This window comes from Heptranchias perlo, unplaced genomic scaffold (genome assembly GCF_035084215.1).
Source record: "Heptranchias perlo isolate sHepPer1 unplaced genomic scaffold, sHepPer1.hap1 HAP1_SCAFFOLD_404, whole genome shotgun sequence".
NCBI classification, from domain to species: domain Eukaryota; kingdom Metazoa; phylum Chordata; class Chondrichthyes; order Hexanchiformes; family Hexanchidae; genus Heptranchias; species Heptranchias perlo.
The window spans coordinates 193,205-219,679 of NW_027139416.1; the positions used below are offsets into that span (position 1 = coordinate 193,205).

General features: G+C 50.1%; 1 protein-coding gene across 1 annotated transcript; it reads right to left on the reverse strand.

Moving 5' to 3' along the window:
- Positions 1-1,347: 1,347 nt before the first annotated feature.
- On the reverse strand, positions 1,348-23,490 carry LOC137312210 (E3 ubiquitin/ISG15 ligase TRIM25-like). The gene is made up of 6 exons (XM_067978859.1): positions 22,275-23,490; positions 15,390-15,482; positions 14,087-14,314; positions 13,583-13,605; positions 12,496-12,629; positions 1,348-2,819 (listed from the first exon to the last, which is right to left on the reverse strand). Exons 1-6 carry the CDS (start codon positions 22,833-22,835, stop codon positions 2,296-2,298), a joined length of 1,563 nt encoding a protein of 520 aa, XP_067834960.1. The 5' UTR covers positions 22,836-23,490; the 3' UTR covers positions 1,348-2,295.
- Positions 23,491-26,475: the final 2,985 nt, after the last annotated feature.

A 26,475-nucleotide genomic window follows, 5' to 3' on the forward strand; every position in this document is an offset into this window, starting at 1 on the left:
GTGGTTTAAACAAGTTGATACGACAGCATCTGATGTTTACAACAGCTTCTCACAGACTTTCAAGGCCTCACCGCTGTCTTATCTTTAACCATCTCGACAGTCTGCTGAATAAGACTTTTCCAATGTGACCAACCTTCCCAGCATGCTGCCTTGAACAGTCAGTTTAACAGGTCCTTTGTTGAATTAATACTTTTAACCAAACTCAGCTCCTTTAGCAGGTAATTAATAACTGGGATTGAAAAGTCCAAAATCCTTCAGTGAGTGTGAGCGATCGAACAACTGACTTTAAATCATTCAATGAATCTGAATTGCACTCACCACAGATAAGGTTAAGAATTGTTGTTACAAGAAGTTTAATCACCGTGACATCGACACAAAAGTTCTTTCAAATATGACAAATGAAAGAAAAGTGTTCCAATCATAACAAGCTGTATAATAACAAAAAGTATAGACATGATTTTCACCCAAGGATGCTGTCCCACATTATAGACGACCTCCCACCATTCATAATTCCCAAGGGGAGAGGTCCCCTTTTCAATCTCAGCATTACGTTGTTTCATGTGCACTGTCAGTCTATCAATATTAGGGGTTTTAAACTACAGAAGTAATCTGAGAAAGTGGTTTCCCTTCTTACTTCTCAGTCTCAATCTTCAACAGCCCCTCCCTCCCCCTCCTTTGTGGGATCCTGGGGGCCATTATCACCCACGATCACCTGAGACACTGATTGTAGACCCCAATTGGTGGGGCAATTTTCCTGTTCATACCTCACACACTCAGTCACTTCCTCGTGTCTAATGAAGTTAAACATCCCATAATATTACCATTTCATGTTGGTCGGGAGCACTGGAGGAACCTTACTGTCCAATAAACTAAAAATCATTACCCCATAAACCATAGATTAAAATTTCCCAGTCTGGTCCAATCTATCAATACATTGACTTAGTTTAGGACAGATGTGTTACCCCCCTGGGCAGTCCCAGAAGCTCTCAGCGATGCCCAGGAGACCCCGGGGGTGGAATTAGTCTCTGGTGTTAGTGCAACACGGGCGATAGTGAATGGACAGCCCATTTTACACCCCGCACGATTTTCCTTTCCACTGAAGTCAGTGCAACTCGGGCTGTCGATTCACCATCGCTGTTTTGAGCTACGGCCAAAGAACAATTTCAACCCCAGCCTCAGATTTTCAGATGTCAGGAATCTTACAACACCAGGTTATAGTCCAACAGTTTTATTTGAAAATCACAAGCTTTCGGAGGCTTTCTCCTTCGTCAGGTGAGTTCGTCACATTCACCTGACGAAGGAGAAAGCCTCCGAAAACTTGTGATTTTCAAATAAAACTGTTGGACTATAACCTGGTGTTGTGAGATTCCTTACATTTGTCCACCCCAGTCCATCACCGGCATCTCCACATCAGATTTTCAGAGCAGCTCTTAAAAGGGCACGTGACCTGTCACTACTATCATTCACTGCTGAGATTAATACAGTCACACCTGTCACTACTATCATTCACGACTGAGATTAACAGTCACACCTGCCACTACTGTCATTCACTACTGAGATTAACAGTCACACCTGTCACTACTATCATTCACGACTGAGATTAATAGTCACACCTGCCACTACTATCATTCACTACTGAGATTAACACAGTCACACCTGACATTTCTATGATTCATTACTGAGATTAATACCACTACAATTATGGAACTAAAGTAGTAAAATTATACAACTGAAGTAGACAATCAATTGTAACACCACGAATTACAAGCAAACTCACCTAAAGTTACTATTTTTAGCGTTAGTGACAGACCCTGACAAAGAAAAGCACAAAGACCCCACGGATCCTTAAAAACAGCAAAGCTTCTGAGCTCCTGACATCATCAGAGGGGGCGGACCCGGGAGTGACATCATCCGAGGGCTGACCCGGGAGTGACATCATCAGAGGGCTGACCCGGGAGTGACATCATCAGAGGGCTGACCCGGGAGTGACATCATCAGAGGGCTGACCCGGGAGTGACATCATCAGAGGGCTGACCCAGGAGTGACATCATCAGAGGGGCAGACCCGGGAGTGACATCATCAGAGGGGCAGACCCGGGAGTGACATCATCAGAGGGGCAGACCCGGGAGTGACATCATCAGAGGGGCAGACCCGGGAGTGACATCATCAGAGGGGCAGACCCGGGAGTGACATCATCAGAGGGGCAGACCCGGGAGTGATACAATCATATCCAGCAACCCAGAAGTGACATCTTTCGAGTGGCAGACCCGGGAGTGATGTCAACAGAATCTCAGATTAATTTAACAGTTTTAGGGATTTGTTCCCACAATAAAATGCTGGAAACACGGGTTCAGTGAATGTGGTTTGAAATGTGTGTAAATGTCTCAGTGAGTCAGTGACCCGGTGAAATGACAGAGTCCCGGCCTCGTAGTCTAACTGAACTCGGATCCTGCTGATTGACCAGTTCAATGGGAGGGCAGTGAACTGGGAATTGTGATAGGCTCTGAAAGAATCATCATCATAAAAATCCAAACACCAGGATTTCCTGCTGAGCCTAAGATTAGACTCGTCCCCCTCCCTCTCTACACTCCCACACACAATCCCTATTCCCCAGTCCTTCCCATCAGTCTCCACATCCCAGGAATGGGATCCTGAGGAGAAACTCTGGGAGCAGAGGACTTGAGGACGGTCTTTAAACCTCTCTGGGTGAGGTGGGTAGGGCTGTTCCCATTCAGTCCATGTTACTGATCTCAGATCATCAGACAGAACCAAGTTCCAGTTTACTGTCTTTGGATCCAGGCTCATCGGTGACCTTTGCCCTAGAGAGGAGAGAAGAGATTGGTCAGACAGGGTTATTCCACTCAGATCAATGATTGACAGCTGCAGGGTGGGAGTGTCAGTATTTCCCAGACAGTGTCAGCCCCATATTACCTCTTAGACTGGATTCATCCCATGTTAAATCAATGGCCTTCAATCAGAATCCCTGTTAAATAGCAGTGTGTGGGTCCCAGTGCTGTACACTCAGTGCAAACACTGCAGTGGAGACACACAGTAGCAGTCAGTTTAATCACACAAGCCCCTGGCACTGTGCTCACGTTCTCCCAGACACAATGGAGGGGATTCACCGGCACACAACACATCCCACAGACTCACAGTTCCAGCCCCACAATCTCAGCACCGGCTGTACTGGGAACACACAGCTCACAGGAGGCAGGATTCAGTGGGGAATTGAGGGGAATCTGATCTCCCTTCTGCACATTAAACTGTTTCTCCCTGTTCACTCTGAATTCACCAACACTCCCTCCGGACCTGGGTCTGAGACTCGGACCAATTCCGAGCTGTGAGGGGGAAACAGGAGCAGGAACTCGACCCTCGAATCCCTCACACTGAACCCGGACTGAAGAAACAGCACAGAAAAATAAAGGGTTAAATCAACAAATAAAGGGTTAAATAGAAATTAATGATCCCCGTTTAAGATTACAAACACACCTTGGAATATTCCCGCTCTCCCCCTGATCCCAGTCCCCTGCTCGATGACGATCCCTGGGACAGGGGCTGCCCCTGTTGAGCTGATTCTGCCTCCTCCCCAGAGCACAGATACTGACAGCCCTGTGAGGGACGGTGTCCCTTTAAGAGACACACTGATTGGCTGTGTGTAACTCCGCTGATAGCGAAGGGTTAATCAAATGGTACTGTTATTGATTCCTCTTTATATTAATTTAACTGTGTTCAGTAACTTTTCAATTGGAACTGATCTGACCAGCAGTTTGATTCTCCCTTTGATATGGACAGACCCTGTAACAAGACCTTAGGAGGCGTGTCGGTGCGAGTGGAACGGCATCTTGTAAACTCTTCGTCTTTGAACTTCACAGGGACATGAGAGAGGTGGGAGTGGTGGTTCGTTGTCTGTAATGTTGAAGCTGGTTGTATTGAGACATAAACAGCTGTCTGTAAAGGCCCCCCTGGAAGGAGAGACCCGTCGAAAGGAATACGGCCCAGTGTGAGGAACAGCAACACGTGCACTGGAGGGTTAGAATGTCTTTGATGGTTCTGTAACTGACCTCATCCTAAGGATTTGATTGACAGATCAATCAGGATGTGGAAATCATTGACAGGGGACATGAAAGGAACAAGAGGTAATACTAAAACATAACAGGATTGGGAAAAACGATAAACAGTCGTAGTGGGAAGAGAGAGCTCAGAATCTGATGGGGCCTGACCAGCCGACCATTTCACTGTTAACGTCTGGATTCTCTGGGTTAAAAACTCCTGAGTGCTGTTGTTGTGTGTGTTTAATTATTGTCAATAATAGTTATCATATGCTTAATAAACCTGTGACTATCCACCCGTATCATAGAATCGTTACAGCACAGGAGGAGGCCAATCGGCCCATCGAGCCTGTGCTGGCTCTTTGTCAGGACAATCCAGTTAGTCCCATTCCCCGGTCTCTCCCTGTAGCCCTGCAAATTTTTTTCTCTTCAAATATTGATCAAATTCCGTTTTGAAAGCCACGATTGAATCTGCCTCCACCACCCCCTGGCAGTGTATTCCAGATCCCAACCTCTCGTCGCCTTTGGTTCTTTTGCCAATCACCTTAAATCTGTGTCCTCTGGTTCTCGACCCTTCCACCAATGGGAACAGTGTCTCTTTATTTACTTTATCTAAACCCGTCATGATTTGAAACACTTCTATCCAATCTCCTCTTGTCCACGTGACTATTAAGTCACTGACCAGAGCGGAGCGGACCCCGAGGTGAGAGACCCGAGAGCGGGGATAAAAGGAGGGGCGACCCAAGACCCGAGAACAGAGCGGTGGCAGACCTGAGAGGGACCAGAGCCAGGACCATAGCGCCATGGGTGACTCGGCTGTACAGGGGGGGGGGGGGAGGAGTGGGAGGAGGAGGAGGAGAAGGTCAGGAGAGCAACAGTGATAGGGGATTCTACAGTTATGGGAACAGGCAGGCATTTCTGCAGCCACGGACGCGAGTCCAGGATGGTACGTTGCCTCCATGGCACCATAGTCATGGATGTCACTGAGCGTCTGCAGACCATTCTGGAGGGGGAGGGTGAACTTCCAGAAGTCGAAGTCCATATCAGTATCGACGACATAGGTAGAAAGAGGGATGAGGTCCTGCAGGCAGATTTTAAGGAGTTAGGAAAGAGATTAAGAAGCAGGACATCAAAGGTAGTAATCTCCGGATTACTCCCAGTGTCATGCGCCAGTGAGTATAGAAATAGGAAAATAGAGCAGATGAATGTGTGGCTGGAGAGATGGTGCAGGAGGGAGGGCTTTAGATACCTGGGTTATTGGGACTCGTGCTGGGGGAGGTGGGACCTGAACAGGCCGGGGGGTTGCACCTCAATGGAGCTGGGACCAATGTCCTCGCGGGGTGGTTTGCTTATGCTGTGGGGGGCGGTGGGTTTAAACTAATTTGGCAGGGGGATGGGCACCAGGATGTAGCATTAGAAAAGAGAAACAAGGGGCACAAAGGATCGGGAGAGACAGACAGCAATAGAGCAAGAAATAGTACAGTATTAGGTGGGATCAGACAAGGAGAGAGTAGAAGAAAGTCTAAGACTGGTTTGCAGTGTATGTGTGTAAACACACGAAGTGTGGTAAACAAGGTCGGTGAACTGCAGGCACAAATAGTCATACGGGAATATGATGTCATGGCGATAACGGAGACCTGGCTCAAAAAAGGGCAGGATTGGATATTAAATATTCCTGGATACAAGGTTTTCAGGAAAGAGAGGGAAGGAAAGGAAGGATGGGGGGGGAGGCAGTATTGATTAAGGTGAATAATGCAATGCTGGAGAGAGGATGTCCTGGAGGGGGCAAGGACAGAATCTATTTGGTTAGTAAAGAAACAATAGAGGTGCCATTACACTACTGGGAGTATTCTATAGGCCACCAACTAGTGGGAACGATACAGAGGAGCAAATTTGCAGGGAAATTACAGAGCGGTGCAAAAGCTATAGAGTAGTGATAATGGGGGACTTCAACTATCCTAATATAGTCTGGGTTAATAATAATAAGGGGCAAAGAGGGGGAGGAATTTTTGAAATGTGTTCAGGAGATCTTTCTTGATCAGTACGTATCCAGCTCAATAAGGAAGGAGGCATTGCTGGACTTGGTTCTAGGGAATGAGGCGGGCCAAGTGGAGCAAGTGTCAGTGGGGGAGCATTTCGGGAACAGCAATTATCGCATCATAAGGTTTAGAATAGCTATGGAAAAGGGCACGCACCACTCGAAAGTAAAAATACTCAATTGGAGGAGGGCCAATTTCAGTGGGATGAGAACAGATCTGGCCCAGGTAAACTGGAATCAAAGATTGGCAGGCAAAACTGTAATTGAACAGTGGGCAGCTTTTAAGGAGGAGATGGTTCGGGTACAGTCTAGGTACATTCCCACGAGGGAGAAAGGTAGGGCAACTAAAGCCAGAGCTCCCTGGATGACAAAAGAGATGGAGAGTAAGTTCAAATGGAAAAAAGGGGCGTATGGCAGATGTCAAGTGAGATCCAGGCAGAATATAGAAAGTTCAGAGGGCAAGTGAAAAAGGAAATAAGAGGGGCAAAGACAGAGTATGAGAATAGACTGGCCAACATAAAAAGGAATCCAAAAGTCTTCGACAGGCATGTAAACAGTAAACGGGCAGTAAAAGGAGGGGTGGGGCCGGTTAGAGACCATAAAGGAGACCGACTCATGGAGTCATAAAACTGAACGGACCACCCGGCATTAGACCACGAGGCACCGGACACGACAAAGGCAAACCAAGCCCAGTCGACCTTGCAAAGTCCTCCTCACTAACATCTGGGGACTTGTGCCAAAATTGGGAGAGCTGTCCCACGGACGAGTCAAGCAACAACCTGACAAAGCCACACACTCAGAATAATCCCTTCAGCCAACGTCCCAGACTCTTCCATCACCATCCCTGGGTATGTCCTGTCCCACCAGCAGGACAGACCGACCAGAGGTGGCGGTTCAGTGATATACAGCAAGCAGGGAGTGGCCCTGGGAGTCCTCAACATTGACTCTGGACCCCATGAAATCTCATGGCATTAGGCCAACATGGGCAAGGAAACCTCCTGCTGATTACCACTTACCGCTCTCCCTCAGCTGATGAATCAGTCCTCCTCCATGTTGAGCACCATTTGGAGGAAGCACCGAGGGTAGCAAGGGCACAGAATGTATTCTGGGTGGGGGACTTCAATGTCCATCACCAAGAATGGCTCGGTAGCACCACTACTGACCAAACTGGCCGAGTCCTGAAGGACATAGCTGCTAGACTGGGCCTGCGGCAGGCGGTGAGCGAACCAACATGAGGGAAAAACCTACTTGACCTCGTCCTCACCAATCTAGCTGTCCATGACAGTGTTGGTAGGAGTGACCACCGCACAGTCCTTGTGGAGATGAAGTCCCGTCTTCACACTGAGGACACCAACCATCATGTTATGTGCACTACCACCGTGCTAAATGGGATAGATTCAGAACAGAACTAGCAGCTCAAAACTGGGCATCCACGAGGCGCTGTGGGCCATCAGCAGCAGCAGAATTGTATTCCAGCACAATCTGTAACCTCATGGCCCGGCATATTCTTCACTCTACTATTACAACAAGCCAGGGAATCAACCCTGTTTCAATGAGGAGTGTAGAAGAGCATGCCAGGAGCAGCACCGGGCATACTTAAAAATGAGGTGCCAACCTGGTGAAGCTACAACACAGGATGACATGCATGCTAAACAGCGGAAGCAACATTCTATAGACAGAGCTAAGCGATTCCACAACCAACAGATCAGATCAAAGCTCTGCAGTCCTGCCACATCGAGTCGTGAATGGTGATGGAAAATGAAACAACTAATGGGAAGAAGAGGCTCTCTGAACATCCCCATCCTCAATGATGGCAGAGTCCAGCACGTGAGTGCAAAAGACAAGGCTGAAGCATTTGCAACCATCTTCAGCCAGAAGTGCCGAGTGGATGATCCATCTTGGCCTCCTCCCGATATCCCCACCGTCACAAAAGCCAGTCTTCAGCCAATTCGATTCATTCCATGTGATATCAAGAAATGGTTGAGTGCACTGGATACAACAAAGGCTATGGGCCCTGACAACATCTCAGCTGCAGTGCTGAAAACATGTGCTCCAGAACTAGCCGCGCCTCCAGCCAAACAGTTCCAGCACAGCTACAACGCTGGCATCTACCTGACAATGTGGAAAATTGCCCAGATATGTCCTGTTCACAAAAAGGAAGACAAATCCAATCCGGCCAATTACCGCCCCAGTCTACTCTCAATCATCAGCAAAGTGATGGAAGGTGTCGTCGACAGTGCTATCAAGCAGCACTTACTCACCAATAACCTGCTCACCGATGCTCAGTTTGGGTTCTGCCGGGACCACTCGGCTCCAGACCTCATTACAGCCTTGATCCAAAAATGGATAAAAGAGCTGAATTCCAGAGGTGAGGTGAGAGTGACTGCCCTTGACATCAAGGCAGCATTTGACCGAGTGTGGCACCAAGGAGCCCGAGTAAAATTGAAGTCAATGGGAATCAGGGGAAAACTCTCCAGTCACTGGAGTCATACCTCGCACAAAGGAAGATGGTAGTGGTTGTTGGAGGCCAATCATCTCAGCCCCAGGACATTGCTGCAGGAGTTCCTCAGGGCAGTGTCCTCGGCCCAAACATCTTCAGCTGCTTCATCAATGACCTTCCCTCCATCAAAAGGTCAGAAATGGGGATGTTCGCTGGTGCTTGCAAAGTGTTCAGTTCCATTCACAACCCCTCAGATAATGAAACAGTCCGTGCCTGCATGCAGCAAGACCTGGACAACATCCAGGCTTGGGCTGATAAGTGGCAAGTAACATTCGCACCAGACAAGTGCCAGGCAATTACCATCTCCAAAAAGAGAGAGTCTAACCACATCCCCTTGACATTCAACGGCATTACCATCACCGAATCCCCCACCATCAACATCCTGGGGGTCACCATTCACCAGAAACTTAACTGGACCAGCCACATAAATACTATGGCTACAAGAGCAGGTCAGAGGCTGGGTATTCGGTGGAGAATGATTCACCTCCTGACTCCCCAAAGTCTTTCCATCATCCACAAGGCACAAGTCAGGAGTGTGATGGAATACTCTCCACTTGCCTGCATGAGTGCAGCTCCAACAACACCCAAGAAGCTCGACACCATCCAGGACAAAGCAGCCCGCTTGATTGGCACCCCATCCACCACCCTAAACATTCACTCCCTTCACCACCGGCTGCAGTGAGTACCATCCACAGGATGCACTGCAGCAACTCGCCAAGGCTTCTTCGACAGCACCTCCCAAACCCACGACCTCTACCACTAGAAGGACAAGGGCAGCAGGCACATGGGAACACCACCACCTGAACGTTCCCCTCCAAGTCACACACCATCCCGACTTGGAAATATATCACCGTTCCTTCATCGTCACTGGGTCAAAATCCTGGAACTCCCTTCCTAACAGCACTGTTGGAGAACCTTCACCACACGGACTGCAGCGGTTCAAGAAGGTGGCTCACCACCACCTTCTCAAGGGCAATGAGGGATGGGCAATAAATGTTGGCCTAGCCAGCGACGCCCACATCCCATGAACGAAGAGAAAAAATGAGGGCATGGCCAAGGTACTGAATGAGTACATTGCATCGATCTTTACCAAGGAAGAAGATGCTGCCAGAGTCTCAGTAAAGGAAGATAAAGTTGAGACACTGGATGGGCTAAAAATTGATAAAGAAGAGGTACTTGAAAAGCTAGCTGACTTAAAGTGGATAAGTCACCCACTCTGAATGGGATGCATCCTTGGATGCTGAGGGAAGTAAGGGTGGAAATTGTGGAGGTACTGGCCATAATCTTCCAAACATCCATAGATACAGGGGTGGTGCCAGAGGTCTGGAGAATTGCAAATGTTACACCCTTGTTCAAAAAAGGGTGCAAGGATAAACCCAGCAACTATAGGCCAGCCAGTTTAATCTCAATGATGCGGAAACTTTTAGAAACTATAATCCAGGACAGAATTAACAATCAGTTGGATGAGTGTGGATTGATTAGGGAAAGCCAGCACGGATCTGTTAAAGGCAAATCATGTTTAACTAACCTGATAGAGATTTTTGATGAGGTAACAGAGAGGGTAGATGAGGGCAATGCAGTGGATGTGGTGTATATGGACTTTCAAAAGGCATTTGATAAAGTGCCACATGGTAGGCTTATCAAGATTGCGGCCCATGGAATAAAAGGGGCAGTGGCAACATGGATACAGAATTGGCTAAGTGACAGGAAACAAAGAGCAGTGGTGAACGGTTGTTTTTCGGACTGGAGGGAGGTGTACAGTGGTGTTCCCCAGGGGTCGGTGCTGGGACCACTGCTTTTTTTGATATATATTAATGACTTGGGTGTACAGGGCACAATTTCAAAATCTGCAGTTGACACAAAACTTGAAGGGTAGTGAACAGTGAGGAGGATAGTGATAGACTTCAAGAGGATATAGACAGGCTGGTGGCATGGGCGGACATGTGGCAGATGAAATTTAATGCAGAAAAATGTAAAGTGATACATTTCAGTACGAAGAACGAGGAGAGGCAATATAAACTAGAGGGCACAACTCATAAAGGGTACAGGAACGAGAGATCTGGTGGTATATGTGCACAATTCGTTGAAATTTGCAGAGCAGGTTGAGAACACGGTTAATAAAGCATACGGGATCCTTGGCTTTATAAATGGAGGCATAGAGTACAAAAGTACGGAAGTCATGATGAACCTTTATTAAACGCTGGTTCGGCCACAACTGGAGTATTGTGTCCAGCTCTGGGCACTGCACTTCAGGAAAGACGTGAAGACCTTAGCGAGGGTGCAGAAGAGATTTACTCGAATGATTCCAGGGATGAGGGACTTCAGTTACGTGGATAGACTGGAAAAGCTGTGGTTGTTCTCCTTGGAACAGAGAAGAGTTGTGAGGAGATTTGATCGAGGTATTCAAAATCATGAAGGGTCGAGACGGAGTAGATATGGAGAAACTGGTCCCATTGGGGGAAGGGTCAAGAACCAGAGGACAGAGATTTAAGGTGATTGGCCAAAGAACCAAAGGTGACATGAGGAAAAACATTTTCACACAAGTGGTCAGGATTTGGAATACACTGCCCGAGGGGGTGGTGGAGGCAGATTCAACCATGGCCTTCAAAAGGGAGCTGGATAAGTACTTGAAAGCAAAAAAATTGCAGGGTTACGGGGAAAGGGCGGGGGAGTGGGACTAGCTGGATTGCTCTTGCATAGAGCAGGCACTGACTCGATGCGTCGAATGACCTCCTTCCATGCTGGAACCTTTCTAGGATTCTATGAGAACCGACTGGTAATTTTGTCCCGGATTATCGTTTCTAAAAGATTCCCCACCATCGACGTTAAACTGACTGGCCTGTAGTTTCCGGATGTTTCCTTAAACCCTTGTTCAAAAATTTGCAGTTGAATTTGCAATTCTCCAGTCCTCTGGCACCACCCCCTGATCTAATGAGGATTGGAAGATTCGGGCCAGTACCTCCGCAATTTCCACCCTTATTTACCTCAGCAACCCAGGGTGCATCCCATCCGGACCGTGTGACTTATCTACTTGAAGTATAGCCAACCTTTCTAGTACCTCCTCTTTATCAAATTTCACCCCATCCATTATCTCAACTACCTCCCCTTTTATTGTGACTTTGGCAGCATCTTCTTCCTTGGTAAAGACAGATGCAAAGTATTCATTTAGTACCTCGGCCATGCCCTCTGCCTCCATGCGTAGGTCTCCTTTTACGTCCTTAATTGGCCCCACCCCTCCCCTTACCCCCCGTTTACTGTTTATATGCCGACAGAAGACTTTTGGATTCCCTTTTCTCTTAGCTGCCAGTCTATTCTCATACTCTCTCTTTGCCTCCCTTATTTCATTTTTCACTTCCCCTCTGTATTTTCTATTTTCAGACTGGTTCTCACTTGTATTATCAACCTGACATCTGTCACACACCCGCTTTTTCTGCTTCATCTTACTCTCTATCTCTTTTGTCATCCAGGGAGCTCGAGCTTTAGTTGCCCTACCTTTCCCCCTCATGGGAATGTACCCAGACTGTACCCAAACTATCTCCTCTTTAAAGGCCGCCCATTGATCAATTACAGTTTTGCCTGCAAATCTTTGATTCCAATTTACCCGGGCCAGATCCGTTGTCAATCCACTGTAATACTGTCGACCCTATTATATTGAGCAGGAACTTATCAGTAAGAACATCGTTCCTCTAACCCGCCCCTCTCTGACCCATGGGGGGTGAAGCTCTGGCCCATTACAGTGAGGAATGTTTAAAGCAGGTGTGACTGGGGACTGAGGATTAATCTCAGGCTCCTGATCCACACACACAGGGACCTGATATTAAAGTTCGGGGATATTCCCAACTGTCTAAACACAACTAACCCGACCTGCTCTCAGTCCCTTATATTGGAGAAAAGCTGCACGTTCTTACCAATGATTCCCAGTATGTCTGAGTGATACTTTCCCGATCCATTCAGCCTCTTCTGGATAAGTTGAGATATATTGGACAGGTTCAGGGTGAGCGCTGGAACATCTGGGTCTGTGACTCTCTGAGTCTCAATCACTCTGGAATGAGAGAGGAGAGAATGTTTTTATCAGTGGGGACATTTCAGATCCGAAACCCAAAGGGGAACGAGTGATCAGTGCAACAACCTGCACCCCTTCTAATGCTCGTACTGAGACCCCGCAGCAACCCATCCTGAAAATGGCAGAATCCCGGGATTTGCAGTCTCCCTGCATTCACACTGATCTCCACATGTGCAGTGGGATCCTGGTTTGCTGCCACTTCAGCTCAGTTTGTGATTTTCAAAGCAGTCTGTGTTCAGTCCAGTTTTTCTGTACTGGAGCCCTCATCTTTCCATTATTAATAATTATCATTATCCCGAGGGTCTCCAGTCTGTGCTCCCCACTCTGTGCAGGATCACACTCTCTACAATCATGTGAAGTGAGGAGAGGAGAAGGAACAGCCTCCCAGGGACCTGGGATCAGTGGGATTCCCTCACTGAGGGTCCAGTCACACTGACATTACTGGGAAATCTCAGCACTGACTCATTTCTCTGTTAGTGGATAGAATGAGCCAATCACAACACATTTTACTGTCACTAACACTGGGACCTGCCCCTCTCCTCATTTCTCCATGGGCTGGTTGATAGGACAAGCCAATCACACAGCACTTACTGACCCAATGGAATAAAGCTGTCACTGACACACATGGAGCCTTTCGGAAGCCTCGGTTAGATACAGGTCACTGCAGGTTTCTCTCTCTCTCACTTGCTGTCGAACAGGTTCCTGAGAAGCTCGACACACCGATGGAACAGCACAGGTCACTCCCATTTCCCACAGGCTGCCTGAGCCAATAACCCCTCAAACCACAGTTAAACATCACTCAATATTCCCACCATTTGAAAGCACCTTATCTGGGAAGGTTTCCAAGCGGTGATTCTACTTTCACTCTTCTCCCAGATACAGGGGAAGGTTCCCTATCAGCAGCAGGTACTGCATGACTGAGAGGAACTTACCTGGAAAGGAGCTGCTTCGAGTTCTGTGAATAAAGAGAGGAGATCAAATCAGTCAACGAACAAATCAACAACCAATGGAACCAAAGAGTGAATTTGGGATTGAGAGTAAAGAGTTCAGTGTATAACAGTAGGTGGGGCCAGTCACAGGAATGGGCAATAATCCCACATTTCACTGCACTCCATCCTGGGACAGCACCAACACTCTGAGGGCAGGGCTGAGGGGGCAGCGCCAACACAACCAGGGCAGGGCTGAGGGGGCAGCGCCAACACTCCCAGGGCAGGGCTGAGGGGGCAGCGCCAACACTCCCAGGGCAGGGCTGAGGGGGCAGCGCCAACACTCCCAGGGCAGGGCTGAGGGGGCAGCGCCAACACTCCCAGGGCAGGGCTGAGGGGGCAGCGCCAATGCTGGACCCACCAACAATCTTCAAACAATTCAGCCCTCTCACCAGCCTCACAGAAACGTCCCATTCCCCAGACATGGCCCTGTTTATATTGAAGATGCACCTGAATAAAGGAGAGAGGGTCCCTCTGTACCAGACTCTGGGTTTCTCTATCCATTAATTGAATCTGTTCCATCCCATTTAATGCTTCAGAACAGCTTCTAATCTGTGAGAGAGCTCGGAGCCCCTCCTCATCGATCAGTTTCAGTGCGTATTCTTCATCTTCTTCCAGCTCTTTCCTCCATTCAGAGAAGCTCTTCGATAGCTTTCCTTTCAACTCATTGATTCGTGTCTGAAACCCAAACCAACTCTCATTACAAACGGCCCTTCCACACAGCTCTTACCCTGAGCACACAGCACTTTCCAGGGACGGGACAGTTTGTTTCGATCACTACTCGATCACCCGTTAAAGATAGACAAGCAGTGGGGGAGGGTCTACTGGGAGAGAAAACAGAGTTTAACGAGTGTTGCCTTGAGCCTTGAGTTTAATAGAAAGAGCACTGTATTTAGACTGTGTATGGCACTGCCACCTGGTCCATCCACACCTGGAGTGATGGGTCCAGTTTTGGTGCCCACACCTGGTGAAGGAGATTGAGACTCTGGAGAGGACGGTGGCCAGAATGACACGTAGTCTGACGGATTTTAGTTCTGAGGATCGGCTCCAAGAGGGAGGGCGATTTAGAGAAAGGCAGGCCGAGAGGGACATGATTGAGGTTTTTAAAATGATCGAGGGATTATTGGACTCACTCGTTGGGTGAGGTACTTGAGATGGATCGGGATGGTAGGACTGGAGGGCCTGTGTATAAAATCCATAGGCACAGAGTTAGGTTAGACCCCAGAGTCCTCGATCTCTGGAACAGACTCCCTCAACATGTCGGGGGTATGGAGTCACTCCCACCCTTTAAAAGGGAGCTGGGAAGGAATTTCCCAGAGTTTGTCCTGAATTGTCTGCAGGTGTTTTTTCTCTCTTCTGTTTGCCTTTCCCAGGTGAGTCCATGGTTCGGGGTGGATCAGTGGTGTGTGTGATTGAACCCTGTCTGCATGGGGCAGGCTCGCTGGGACTAATGGTCTTTTCTTCCTCTTCCTTTCTATGTTCATCTGATACAGGCTTCAGGGCAAGTCTCCAACTCCCAGCCTCTGACTGTGTCTGTTTCAGGAAATCCAGTGCCCAAGTGATGTAATAATATTCCCTGGGAGGTGCAGGGAGAGTTAAGCAGCTCCCCCTCACATCAAACACACGGGGAACTCAGTGTAATCAGTGACTCGGCCCCAACACAACCAGTCTGGTTTGGAAGGCCTGTTTCTGATGTGCTCATTGACTCAGCGGGGAGAGAAACCCTTTCTAAATCCAGTCCCACTTTACCCACCTTTATTTCAGCTTCTGATCTCTCCAAGTCTCGCTGTTTGTTGGAACCATTCTGCTGGACTCGAAGCTTCTCGATTTCTCTCTCCAATTCTTCCTGTAAAGGCAATTAGAAAGTCTTTAAAATAACAGGGCTTTGGTGAGACTACACCTGGAGTACCGTGTACAGTTTTGGTCTCCTCACCTAAGGAAGGATATACTTGCCTTAGAGGCAGTTTCACGAAGATTCACTGGATTGATTCCTGGGATGAGAGGGTTGTCCTATGAGGAGAGATTGAGTACAATGGGCCTATACTCTCTGGAGTTTAGAAGATTGATAGGTGATCTCATTGAAACATGTAAGATTCTGAGAGGGCTTGACAGGGTAGATGCTGAGAGGTTGTTTCCCCTGACCGGACAGTCTAGAATTTGGTGGCATAGTCTCAGGATAAGGGGTCGGCCAATTAGGACTGAGATGAGGAGAAATTTCTTCACTCAGAGGGTTGGAATTCTCTACCCCAGAGGGCTGTGGATGCTCAGTCGTTGAGTATGTTCGAGACTGAGATCGATAGATTTTTAGACTCTAAGGGAATGAAGGGGTATGGGGATCTGGCGGAAAAGTGGAGTTGAGGTCGAAGATCAGCCATGATCTTTTGTATGGCGGAGCAGGCTCGAGGGGCCGTATGCTCCTATTCCTTATGTTCTTATATCAACAACCTGCATTTATATCGCGCTTTTAACGTAGTAAAACCTCCCAAGGCTCTTCACAGGAGAGTCATCACACAAAAATTGACACCGAGCCAAAGAAGGAGACTTTAGCACAGGTAACAAAATGCTTGGTTAAAGAGGTAGGTTTTAAGGAGAGTCTTCGAGGAGGAGAGGGAGAGGTGGAGAGACGGAGAGGTTTGGGGAGGGAAATCCAGAGCTTAAGGCCGAGACTGCTGAAGGCACGGCCGCCAATGGTGGGGCAAAGGAATTTGGGCATGCACAAGAGGCCAGAGTTGGAGGAACGCAGAGTTCTCGGAGGGTTGTAGGACTGGAGTAGGTTACAGAGATAGGAAGGGGTGAGGTCATGGGGGGATTTGAATTTTATAATTGAGGCGTTGCTGGACTGGGAGCCAATACAGGTCAGCGAGCACATGGGTGAATGGGACTTGGTACAAGTTGGGATATGGGCAGCAGAGTTTTGGATGAGCTCATATTTAAGGAGGGAGGTCGGCCAGGAAAGCATTGGAATAGTCAAGTCTGGAGATAACAAAAGCATGGATGAGGGTTTCAGTAGCTGATGGGCTGAGGCAGGGGTGGACACAGTCGATGTTCCAGAGGTGGAAGTAGGTGGTCTTAGTGATGGAGAGGATATGGGGTCGGAAGCTCAGCTCAGGGTCAAATAGGACGCTGAGATTGCGATACGTCTGGTTTAGCCTGAGACAGTGGCAGGGAGGGGGATGGAATCGGTGGCTAGGGAACGGAGTTTGTGGCCGGGGGCGGGGAGTGTCTCAGACAATGGCTTCAGTCTTCCCAATTAATTGGAGGAAATTTCGACTCATCCAGGACTTGATGTCGGACCATCAGTGTGAGAAATCAGAGGCAGTGGAGGGGTCGAGTGAGGTAGTGCTGAGGTAGAGCTGGGTGTCATCAGTCTAAGTGTGGAACCTCACAATGTGTTTTCAGATGATGTCGCCGTGGGGCAGCATGCAGATGAGAAATAGGAGGAGGTCAAGGATAGATCCATGGGGGACTCCAGAGGTATCGGGGGGGTGGGGAGAGAAGCCATTGTCGGAGATTCTTTGGCTCCGACTGGATAGATCGGAATGGAACCGGGCGAGGGCAGTCCCACTCAGCTGGACAAAAGGACAGGCGTTGGAGAAGCATGGTGTGGTCAACCATGTCAAAGGCTGCAGACAGGTGGAGAAGGATGAGGAGGGATAGTTCACCACGGCCACAGTCACAAAGGATCTCATTTGTGACTTTTTAGTCGGGCCGTTTAAGTACAGTGGCAGAGGTGGAATCCTGATTGGAGAGGTTCAAACATGGAGTTGCGGGAAAGATTGCCACAGATTTGGGAGGTGACAACACGTACAAGGACTTGAGAGGAAAGGGAGATTGGAGATGAGGTGGTCGTCTGCAAGGACAGAGGGGTCAAGGGTGAGTTTTTTGAGGAGGGAGGTGATCACAGCAGATGTGAAAGGGAGTGGGACAGTACCTGAAGAGAGGGAACTATTTACAATATCAGCTAGCATAGGGGCCAGGAAGGACATAAGAACATAAGAAATAGGAGCAGGAGTAGGCCATACGGCCCCTCGAGCCTCCTCCGCCATTCAATAAGATCATGGCTGATCTTCGACCTCAACTCCACTTGCCCGCCCTATCCCCACATCCCTTGATTCCCTTCGTGTCCAAAAATCTATCGATCTCAGTCTTGAATATACTCAATGACTGAGCATCCATAGCTCTCTGGGATAGAGAATTCCAAAGATTCACAACACTCAGTGAAGAAATGTTTCCTCATCTCGGTCCTAAATGGCCGACTAGGACTCCGAGTTCTAGACTCTCCAGCCAGGGGAAACAGTCTCTCAGCATCGACCCTGTCAAGCCCTCTAAGAACGTTATATGTTTCAATGCGATCATCTTTCATTCGACTCAATACCAGAGAGAATACAGGCCCATTCTACTCAAACTCTCCTCATTGGACAACCCTCTCATCCCAGGAATCAATCTAGTGAAACTCCTTTGCACCCAGTCAAAGGCAAGTATATCCTTCCTTAGATAAGGAGATTGAAACTGTACACAGTACTCCAGGTGTGGTCTCACCAGAGCCTTATATCATTGCAGCAAGACCTCCTTACTCGTATACTCCAACCCCCTTGCAATAAAGGCGAACACACCATTTGGGGAAGTTGGGTGGTCAGTAATTTACCGGGAATAGGGTCGAGAGAGCAGGAGGTGGGTCTCATGAACAAGGTGAGCATGGAGAGGGCATGAGGAGAGATAGGAGATAAATTAGAGCGCAATGTGAGTTCAGGGCTAGGGCGGGGGGAACCTTGGGGGAAGTTTGGTTTGGTGGGCTAGGGGAAGGGAGGGAAGAGGCGGAGGCAGCTGAACGGATCACATAGAATGGACAGCACAGGAACAGGCCATTCGGCCCAACAGGTGTATGCCAGTGTTTATGCTCCACATGAGTCTCCTCCCATTTTACTTCATCTAACACCATCAACTTATCCTTCTATTCCTTTCTCCCTCATGTGTTTATCAGCCTCCCTGTAAATGGTATCTATGATATTCGCCTCAACTACTCCTTGTGGTAACACGTTCCACATTCGAACTACTCTCTGATAAAGAAGTTTCTCCTGAATTCCCTCTTGGATTTATTCGTGACAGTCTTATATTTATGGCCCCTTGTTGACCAAAGGACCAAGGATGGTCTCTCGAGAGGTGGATCAGGAATTCTAATATTTTAATCAGGTTGCCAGCCTCAGATTTTAGCTGCCATCTGGATTTAATGGCTGTGGGCCGGGATTTCCAGGACTCGGGAAACCTGGCAGCTGAAGGGAAGCGGGAGCTGCCGGATCCAGCAGGTAAGTGCTTTTCCAGCACTGCTTGTGGGCCAGGAGGAGCAGGAGCGAGCTCTCCCCCGGACCTTCAAGCAATCCTGCCGCCATCTCTCCCCAACCCCCACGATCGGGCTACACACTTCGCTATCTGCCTCCCTCCCAACAATTGGCCAAACCCCCGCTGATCTCAAAGCCCCTGGTGGTCTCTGTCCCCCCGCCATTTCATCCCCCGTAATCTCACACTCCCGGGTGTGATCTCACAATCCCCCGCTGAGTAAACCAATTCCATTGAGGTACTCCCTCCCCTCAAATAACGGACTCAGTATCCGGGCCCCGAGCAGAAATATTCCCTTCTGTGGCTCTCAGTAAAGAGGCGCTCCCTGCCCTGTATAAACTGAATAACCACACACACCGGCTTCTTTTCACACTGACTCACCACGTGCTGCCAGACTGGGCCTGTGGCAGGTGGTGAGCGGACCAACATGAGGGAAAGACCTACTTGACCTCGTTCTCACCAATCTACCTGTCGCAGGTGCATCTGTCCATGACAGTATTGGTCGGAGTGACCACCGCACAGTCCTCGTGGAGACGAAGTCCCGTCTTCGCACTGAGGACACCATCCAACATGTTGTGTGGCACTATCACCGTGCTAAATGGGATAGATTCAGAACAGATCGAGCAGCTCAAAACTGGGCATCCATGAGGTGCTGTGGGCCATCAGCAGCAGCAGAATTGTATTCCAGCACAATCTGTAACCTCATGGCCCGGCAAATTCCTCACTCTACCATTACCAACAAGCCAGGGGATCAACCCTGGTTCATTAAGGAGTGTAGAAGAGCATGTCAGGAGCACCACCAGGCGTACCTAAAAATGAGATGCCGACCTGGTGAAGCTACAACTCAGAACTACATGCATGCTAAACAGCAGAAGCAACATGCTATAGACAGAGCTAAGCAATTCCACAACCAATGGATCAGATCAAAGCTCTGCAGTCCGACCACATCCAGTCTGAATGGTGGTGGAAAATTAAACAACTAATGGGAGGGGGAGGCTCTGTAAACATCCCCATCCTCAATGATGGCAGAGTCCAGCATGTGAGTGCAAAAGAAGAGGCTGAGGCATTGCAACCATCTTCAGCCACAAGTGCCGAGTGGATGATCCATCTCGGCCTCCTCCCGTTATCCCCATCATCACAGAAGCCAGTCTTCAGCCAATTCGATTCACTCCACGTGATATCAAGAAACGGCTGAGTGCACTGGATACAACAGAGGCTATGGGCCCCGACAACATCCCGGCTGTAGTGCGAAAGACGTGTGCTCCAGAACTAGCCGCGCCTCGAGCCAAACTGTTCCAGTACAGCTACAACACTGGCATCTACCCGACAATGTGGAAAATTGCCCAGGTATGTCCTGTCCACAAAAAGGAGGACAAATCCAATCCGGCCAATTACCGCCCCATCAGTCTACTCTCAATCATCAGCAAAGTGATGGAAGGTGTCGTCGACAGCGCTATCAAGCGGCACTTACTCACCAATAACCTGCTCACCGATGCTCAGTTCGGGTTATGCCGGGACCACTCGGCTTCAGACCTCGTTACAGCCTTGGTCCAAACATGGACTGAAGAGCTGAATTCCAGAGGTGAGGTGAGAGTGACTGCCCTTGACATCAAGGCAGCATTTCATCGAGTGTGGCACCAAGGAGCCCGAGTAAAATTGAAGTCAATGGGAATCAGGAGGAAAACTCTCCAGTGGCTGGAGTCATACCTAGCACAAAGGAAGATGGTAGTGGTTGTTGGAGGCCAATCATCTCAGCCCCAGGACATTGCTGCAGGAGTTCCTCAGGGCAGTGTCCGAGGCCCAACCATCTTCAGCTGCTTCATCAATGACCTTCCCTCCATCATGTGGTCAGAAATGGGTATGTTTGCTGATGATTGCACAGTGTTCAGTTCCATTCGCAACCCCTCAGATAATGAAACAGTCCGTGCCTGCATGCAGCAAGACCTGCACAACATCCAGGCTTGGGCTGATAAGTGGCAAGTAACATTCGCACCAGATAAGTGCCAGGCAATGACCACCTCCACTTTACATTCAATGGCATTACCATCATCGAATCCCCCACCATCAACATCCTGGGGGTCATCATTGAACAGAAATTTAACTGGACCAGCCATATAAATACTGTGGCTACAAGAGCAGGTCAGAGGCTGGGTATTCTGTGGCGATTGACTCACCTCCTGACTCCCAAAGCCTTTCCATCATCAACAAGACACAAGTCAGGGGTGTGATGAAATACTCTCCACTTGCCTGGATGAGTGCAGCTCCAACAACACTCAAAAAGCTCGACACCATCCAGGACAATGCAGCTCGCTTGATTGGCACCCCATACACCCTTCACCACCGGCGCACCATGGCTGCAGTGTGTACCATCCACAGAATGCACTGCAGCAACTCGCCAAGGCTTCTTCGACAACACCTCCCAAACCCACGACCTCTACCACCTGGAAGGACAACAGCAGCAGGCACATGGGAACACCACCACCTGCACGTTCCCCTCCAAGTCTCACACCATCCTGACTTGGAAATATATCGCCGTTCCTTCATCATCGTTGGATCTAAATCCTGGAACTCCCTACCTGACAGCACTGTGTGAGAACCTTCACCACACGGACTGCAACGGTTCAAGAAGGCGGCTCACCACCACCTTCCCAAGGGCAATTAGGGATGGGCAATAAATGCTGGCCTCGCCAGTGACGCCCACATCCCATGAACAAATAAAAAACAAATTTTCACACGGACTCAGCTCCTCCATTTCCAGGAATCAGCCGAGGGGAAAGGGAGACAGACTCAGTCACACCAGCATTTCTCAAACACCAATTCCCTCTTGTTGTGAGAAACAGTTTCTCCCCCCAGCCCCTGAGTCTCCCCCCGTGGGTGTCCCTCACTCCCTCCACCGGTGATGGTCCTCTCCCTGCTGGTCAGATGGCAGAATACCCCAGCGTTACACAGGGCGACAACATGCTCTGCTCTACAGCCCTATGCCATGGAGGGCCAGTTCTCACAGGTGCCCACACAGTGAATTACTGAGCTCTACAGTGCCCTCACCAGGAGGGGCTGAGTGTGGGTGAGGGGCAGTCACCCTGGGCCACTCTCACACCCTCCCAGAGCCCACCCTGTTCTCTCAGACTGTAAGAGAAAGGAGAGGGAGCAAATCTGACTGACAAACAGCTGTAAACCCAGACCCGGGGCAGCAAGAAAACACTGGGATAAATCAGCACTGTCTGCAATAAGTTCTAATTAATGTTGGTCATTAACAGGAAAATTCTCCCTCACTGTATTTAATATCGGGACTTGTGTCACTCACCTTAATTGCAGCTTGTGCCTGATCCAGGCTCAGCAGTGTGTGGGATTTATGTTTCCCTATTATTACACAAGAAACACACACACACTCTGCATCATCTTCACAGTAGTATTCAAGGATCTTCTTATGGTCAACGCACTGCCTGTCTTTAAGGTCAGCTACAGGCTCGATGAGGGTGTGTCCACTGAAGGCCTTGTTCAGCAGATGTGGTTTTAAATGATGGGAGCAAAGAGATATTTCACATTTCAGACACGTCTTCACAGCTGGGGATGGATTCTCGACACAGTAATCGCAGACGACACGGGCTGAATCAGCAGCAGGCTGTGACCGCTTGTATTTTTCCACAATATTACACAGCGTGAAGTTTCTCTCCAGACTGGGCCTGGGGTTGAATTTCCGGTGACACTGAGGACACTCAAACCCTTCTGGGCCTGGTGTCTGGGCCCAAAGTCCCTCAATACATTTCAAACAGAAACTGTGCTGACAGGACAACACCACCGGGTCCTGGTGCACCTGGAGACACACAGCACAGGTTAATTCATCCTCGAAAGCTCCGGGCTCCATTCCTCCAGCTCCTGAAGCAGCTTTCACACAGAACAAGAGAGAGCGAGGAACCAGAGCAGGAAGTGAAATTCTTATAAACACTCGGTGCCGGGAGTGACGGGGCAGCAAACTGGGCCCAGTGAACACAAACCGAAAATAATCAGCTCAGAACAGACCCAGAATGGGACAAGAAACAAATTAAACCGGAGATAAAGAGGAAAAAATCCCCTTTCCAAACCCTGCAGAGAGGAAGGTGGAAAATAAACCCGGGAACCGCCTCTCTGCCTGACGCGCCTGCGCGGGGCTCCCCCCCCCCCCGGGGGCACTGGGCCCGGGCCGGAGCAGAGCGAGGGAGGGACGGGCAATGTGGAGCCTGGAGAGGCGGCTCCACCCCCCGGGGGAACCTGGGGCTCTTCCAGCACCAACAGGCCCGGACACTGCGGCCTCTCCACACAGAGCCGCAAACTACAGCGGCGCTGCTCGGACTCGGCCTTTGGGCTGAGCGGGGAGTCATCTCCCTGTGAGCGGGCTGATGAGAGCAGGAGCTGCGGGACTGTGGAATTGGACAGCAGCTTTCGGCACAATAATCTCCACTGGAAATGGTGGGGAGTGGGTTAGAGCCCAGAACAGGGAGGGAATGGAGAGAGAGAGAGTGTAGGGGGAGGGAATGGAGAAAGAGAGAGTGTAGGGGGAGGGAATGGAGAGAGAGAGAGTGTAGGGGGAGGGAATGGAGAGAGAGAGAGTGTAGGGGGAGGGAATGGAGAGAGAGAGAGAGTAGGGGGAGGGAATGGAGAGAGAGAGTGTGTAGGGGGAGGGAATGGAGAGAGAGAGAGAGTGTAGGGGGAGGGAATGGAGAGAGAGAGAGAGTGTAGGGGGAGGGAATGGAGAGAGAGAGAGTGTAGGGGGAGGGAATGGAGAGAGAGAGAGTGTAGGGGGAGGGAATGGAGAGAGAGAGAGTGTAGGGGGAGGGAATGGAGAGAGAGAGAGTGTAGGGGGAGGGAATGGAGAGAGAGAGAGTGTAGGGGGAGGGAATGGAGAGAGAGAGAGTGTAGGGGGAGGGAATGGAGAGAGAGAGAGAGAGTGTAGGGGGAGGGAATGGAGAGAGAGAGAGAGAGTAGGGGGAGGGAATGGAGAGAGAGAGAGTGTAGGGGAGGGAATGGAGAGAGAGAGTGTGTAGGGGGAGGGAATGGAGAGAGAGAGAGAGAGAGTGTAGGGGGAGGGAATGGAGAGAGAGAGAGTGTGTAGGGGGAGGGAATGGAGAGAGAGAGAGTGTAGGGGGAGGGAATGGAGAGAGAGAGAGAGTGTAGGGGGAGGGAATGGAGAGCGAGAGAGAGTGTAGGGGGAGGGAATGGAGAGAGAGAGAGTGTAGGGGGAGGGAATGGAGAGAGAGAGTGTGTAGGGGGAGGGAATGGAGAGAGAGAGTGTGTAGGGGGAGGGAATGGAGAGAGAGAGAGAGAGAGTGTAGGGGGAGGGAATGGAGAGAGAGAGAGTGTGTAGGGGGAGGGAATGGAGAGAGAGAGAGTGTAGGGGGAGGGAATGGAGAGAGAGAGAGAGTGTAGGGGGAGGGAATGGAGAGCGAGAGAGAGTGTAGGGGGAGGGAATGGAGAGAGAGAGAGTGTAGGGGAGGGAATGGAGAGAGAGAGAGTGTGTAGGGGGAGGGAATGGAGAGAGAGAGAGTGTAGGGGGAGGGAATGGAGAGAGAGAGAGAGTGTAGGGGGAGGGAATGGAGAGCGAGAGAGAGTGTAGGGGGAGGGAATGGAGAGAGAGAGAGAGTGTAGGGGGAGGGAATGGAGAGAGAGAGAGTGTAGGGAGAGGGAATGGAGAGAGAGAGAGTGTAGGGGGAGGGAATGGAGAGAGAGAGAGTGTAGGGGGAGGGAATGGAGAGAGAGAGAGTGTAGGGGGAGGGAATGGAGAGAGAGAGAGTGTGTAGGGGGAGGGAATGGAGAGAGAGAGAGTGTAGGGGGAGGGAATGGGGAGAGAGAGAGTGTGTAGGGGGAGGGAATGGAGAGAGAGAGAGTGTAGGGGGAGGAATGGAGAGAGAGAGAGTGTAGGGGGAGGGAATGGAGAGAGAGAGAGTGTAGGGGGAGGGAATGGAGAGAGAGAGAGTGCAGGGGGAGGGAATGGAGAGAGAGAGAGTGTCGGGGGAGGGAATGGGAGAGAGAGAGTGTGTAGGGGGAGGGAATGGAGAGAGAGAGAGTGTAGGGGGAGGGAATGGAGAGAGAGAGAGTGTAGGGGGAGGGAATGGAGAGAGAGAGAGTGTAGGGGGAGGGAATGGGGAGAGAGAGAGTGTGTAGGGGGAGGGAATGGAGAGAGAGAGAGTGTAGGGGGAGGGAATGGAGAGAGAGAGAGTGTAGGGGGAGGGAATGGAGAGAGAGAGAGTGTAGGGGGAGGGAATGGAGAGAGAGAGTGTGTAGGGGGAGGGAATGGAGAGAGAGAGAGTGCAGGGGGAGGGAATGGAGAGAGAGAGAGTGTAGGGGGAGAGAATGGAGAGAGAGAGAGTGTAGGGGGAGGGAATGGAGAGAGAGAGAGTAGGGGAGGGAATGGAGAGAGAGAGAGTGTAGGGGGAGGGAATGGAGAGAGAGAGAGTGTAGGGGGAGGGAATGGAGAGAGAGAGTGTGTAGGGGGAGGAATGGAGAGAGAGAGAGAGTGTGTAGGGGGAGGGAATGGAGAGAGAGAGAGAGAGTGTCGGGGGAGGGAATGGAGAGAGAGAGAGAGTGCGGGGGGAGGGAATGGAGAGAGAGAGAGTGCGGGGGGAGGGAATGGAGAGAGAGAGAGTGTAGGGGGAGGGAATGGAGAGAGAGAGAGAGTGTCGGGGGAGGGAACGGAGAGAGAGAGAGTGTAGGGGGAGAGAATGGAGAGAGAGAGAGTGTAGGGGGAGGAATGGAGAGAGAGAGAGAGTGTAGGGGGAGGGAATGGAGAGAGAGAGAGAGAGAGTGTAGGGGGAGGGAACGGAGAGAGAGAGAGTGTAGGGGGAGGGAATGGAGAGAGAGTGCGGGGGAGGGAATGGAGAGAGAGTGTAGGGGGAGGGAATGGAGAGAGAGAGAGAGAGAGTGTAGGGGGAGGGAATGGAGAGAGAGTGTAGGGGGAGGAATGGAGAGAGAGAGTGTAGGGGGAGGGAATGGAGAGAGAGAGTGTAGGGGGAGGGAATGGAGAGAGAGAGAGTGTAGGGGGAGGGAATGGAGAGAGAGAGTGTGTAGGGGGAGGGAATGGAGAGAGAGAGAGTGTAGGGGGAGGGAATGAGAGAGAGAGAGAGTGTAGGGGGAGGGAATGGAGAGAGAGAGAGTGTAGGGGGAGGGAATGGAGAGAGAGAGAGTGTAGGGGGAGGGAATGGAGAGAGAGAGAGAGAGTGTAGGGGGAGGGAATGAGAGAGAGAGAGAGAGTAGGGGGAGGGAATGGAGAGAGAGAGAGTGTAGGGGGAGGGAATGGAGAGAGAGAGTGTGTAGGGGGAGGGAATGAGAGAGAGAGAGAGAGTGTAGGGGAGGGAATGGAGAGAGAGAGAGTGTAGGGGGAGGGAATGGAGAGAGAGAGAGTGTAGGGGGAGGGAATGGAGAGAGAGAGAGAGTGTAGGGGGAGGGAATGGAGAGAGAGAGAGAGTGTAGGGGGAGGGAATGGAGAGAGAGAGAGTGTAGGGGGAGGGAATGGAGAGAGAGAGTGTGTAGGG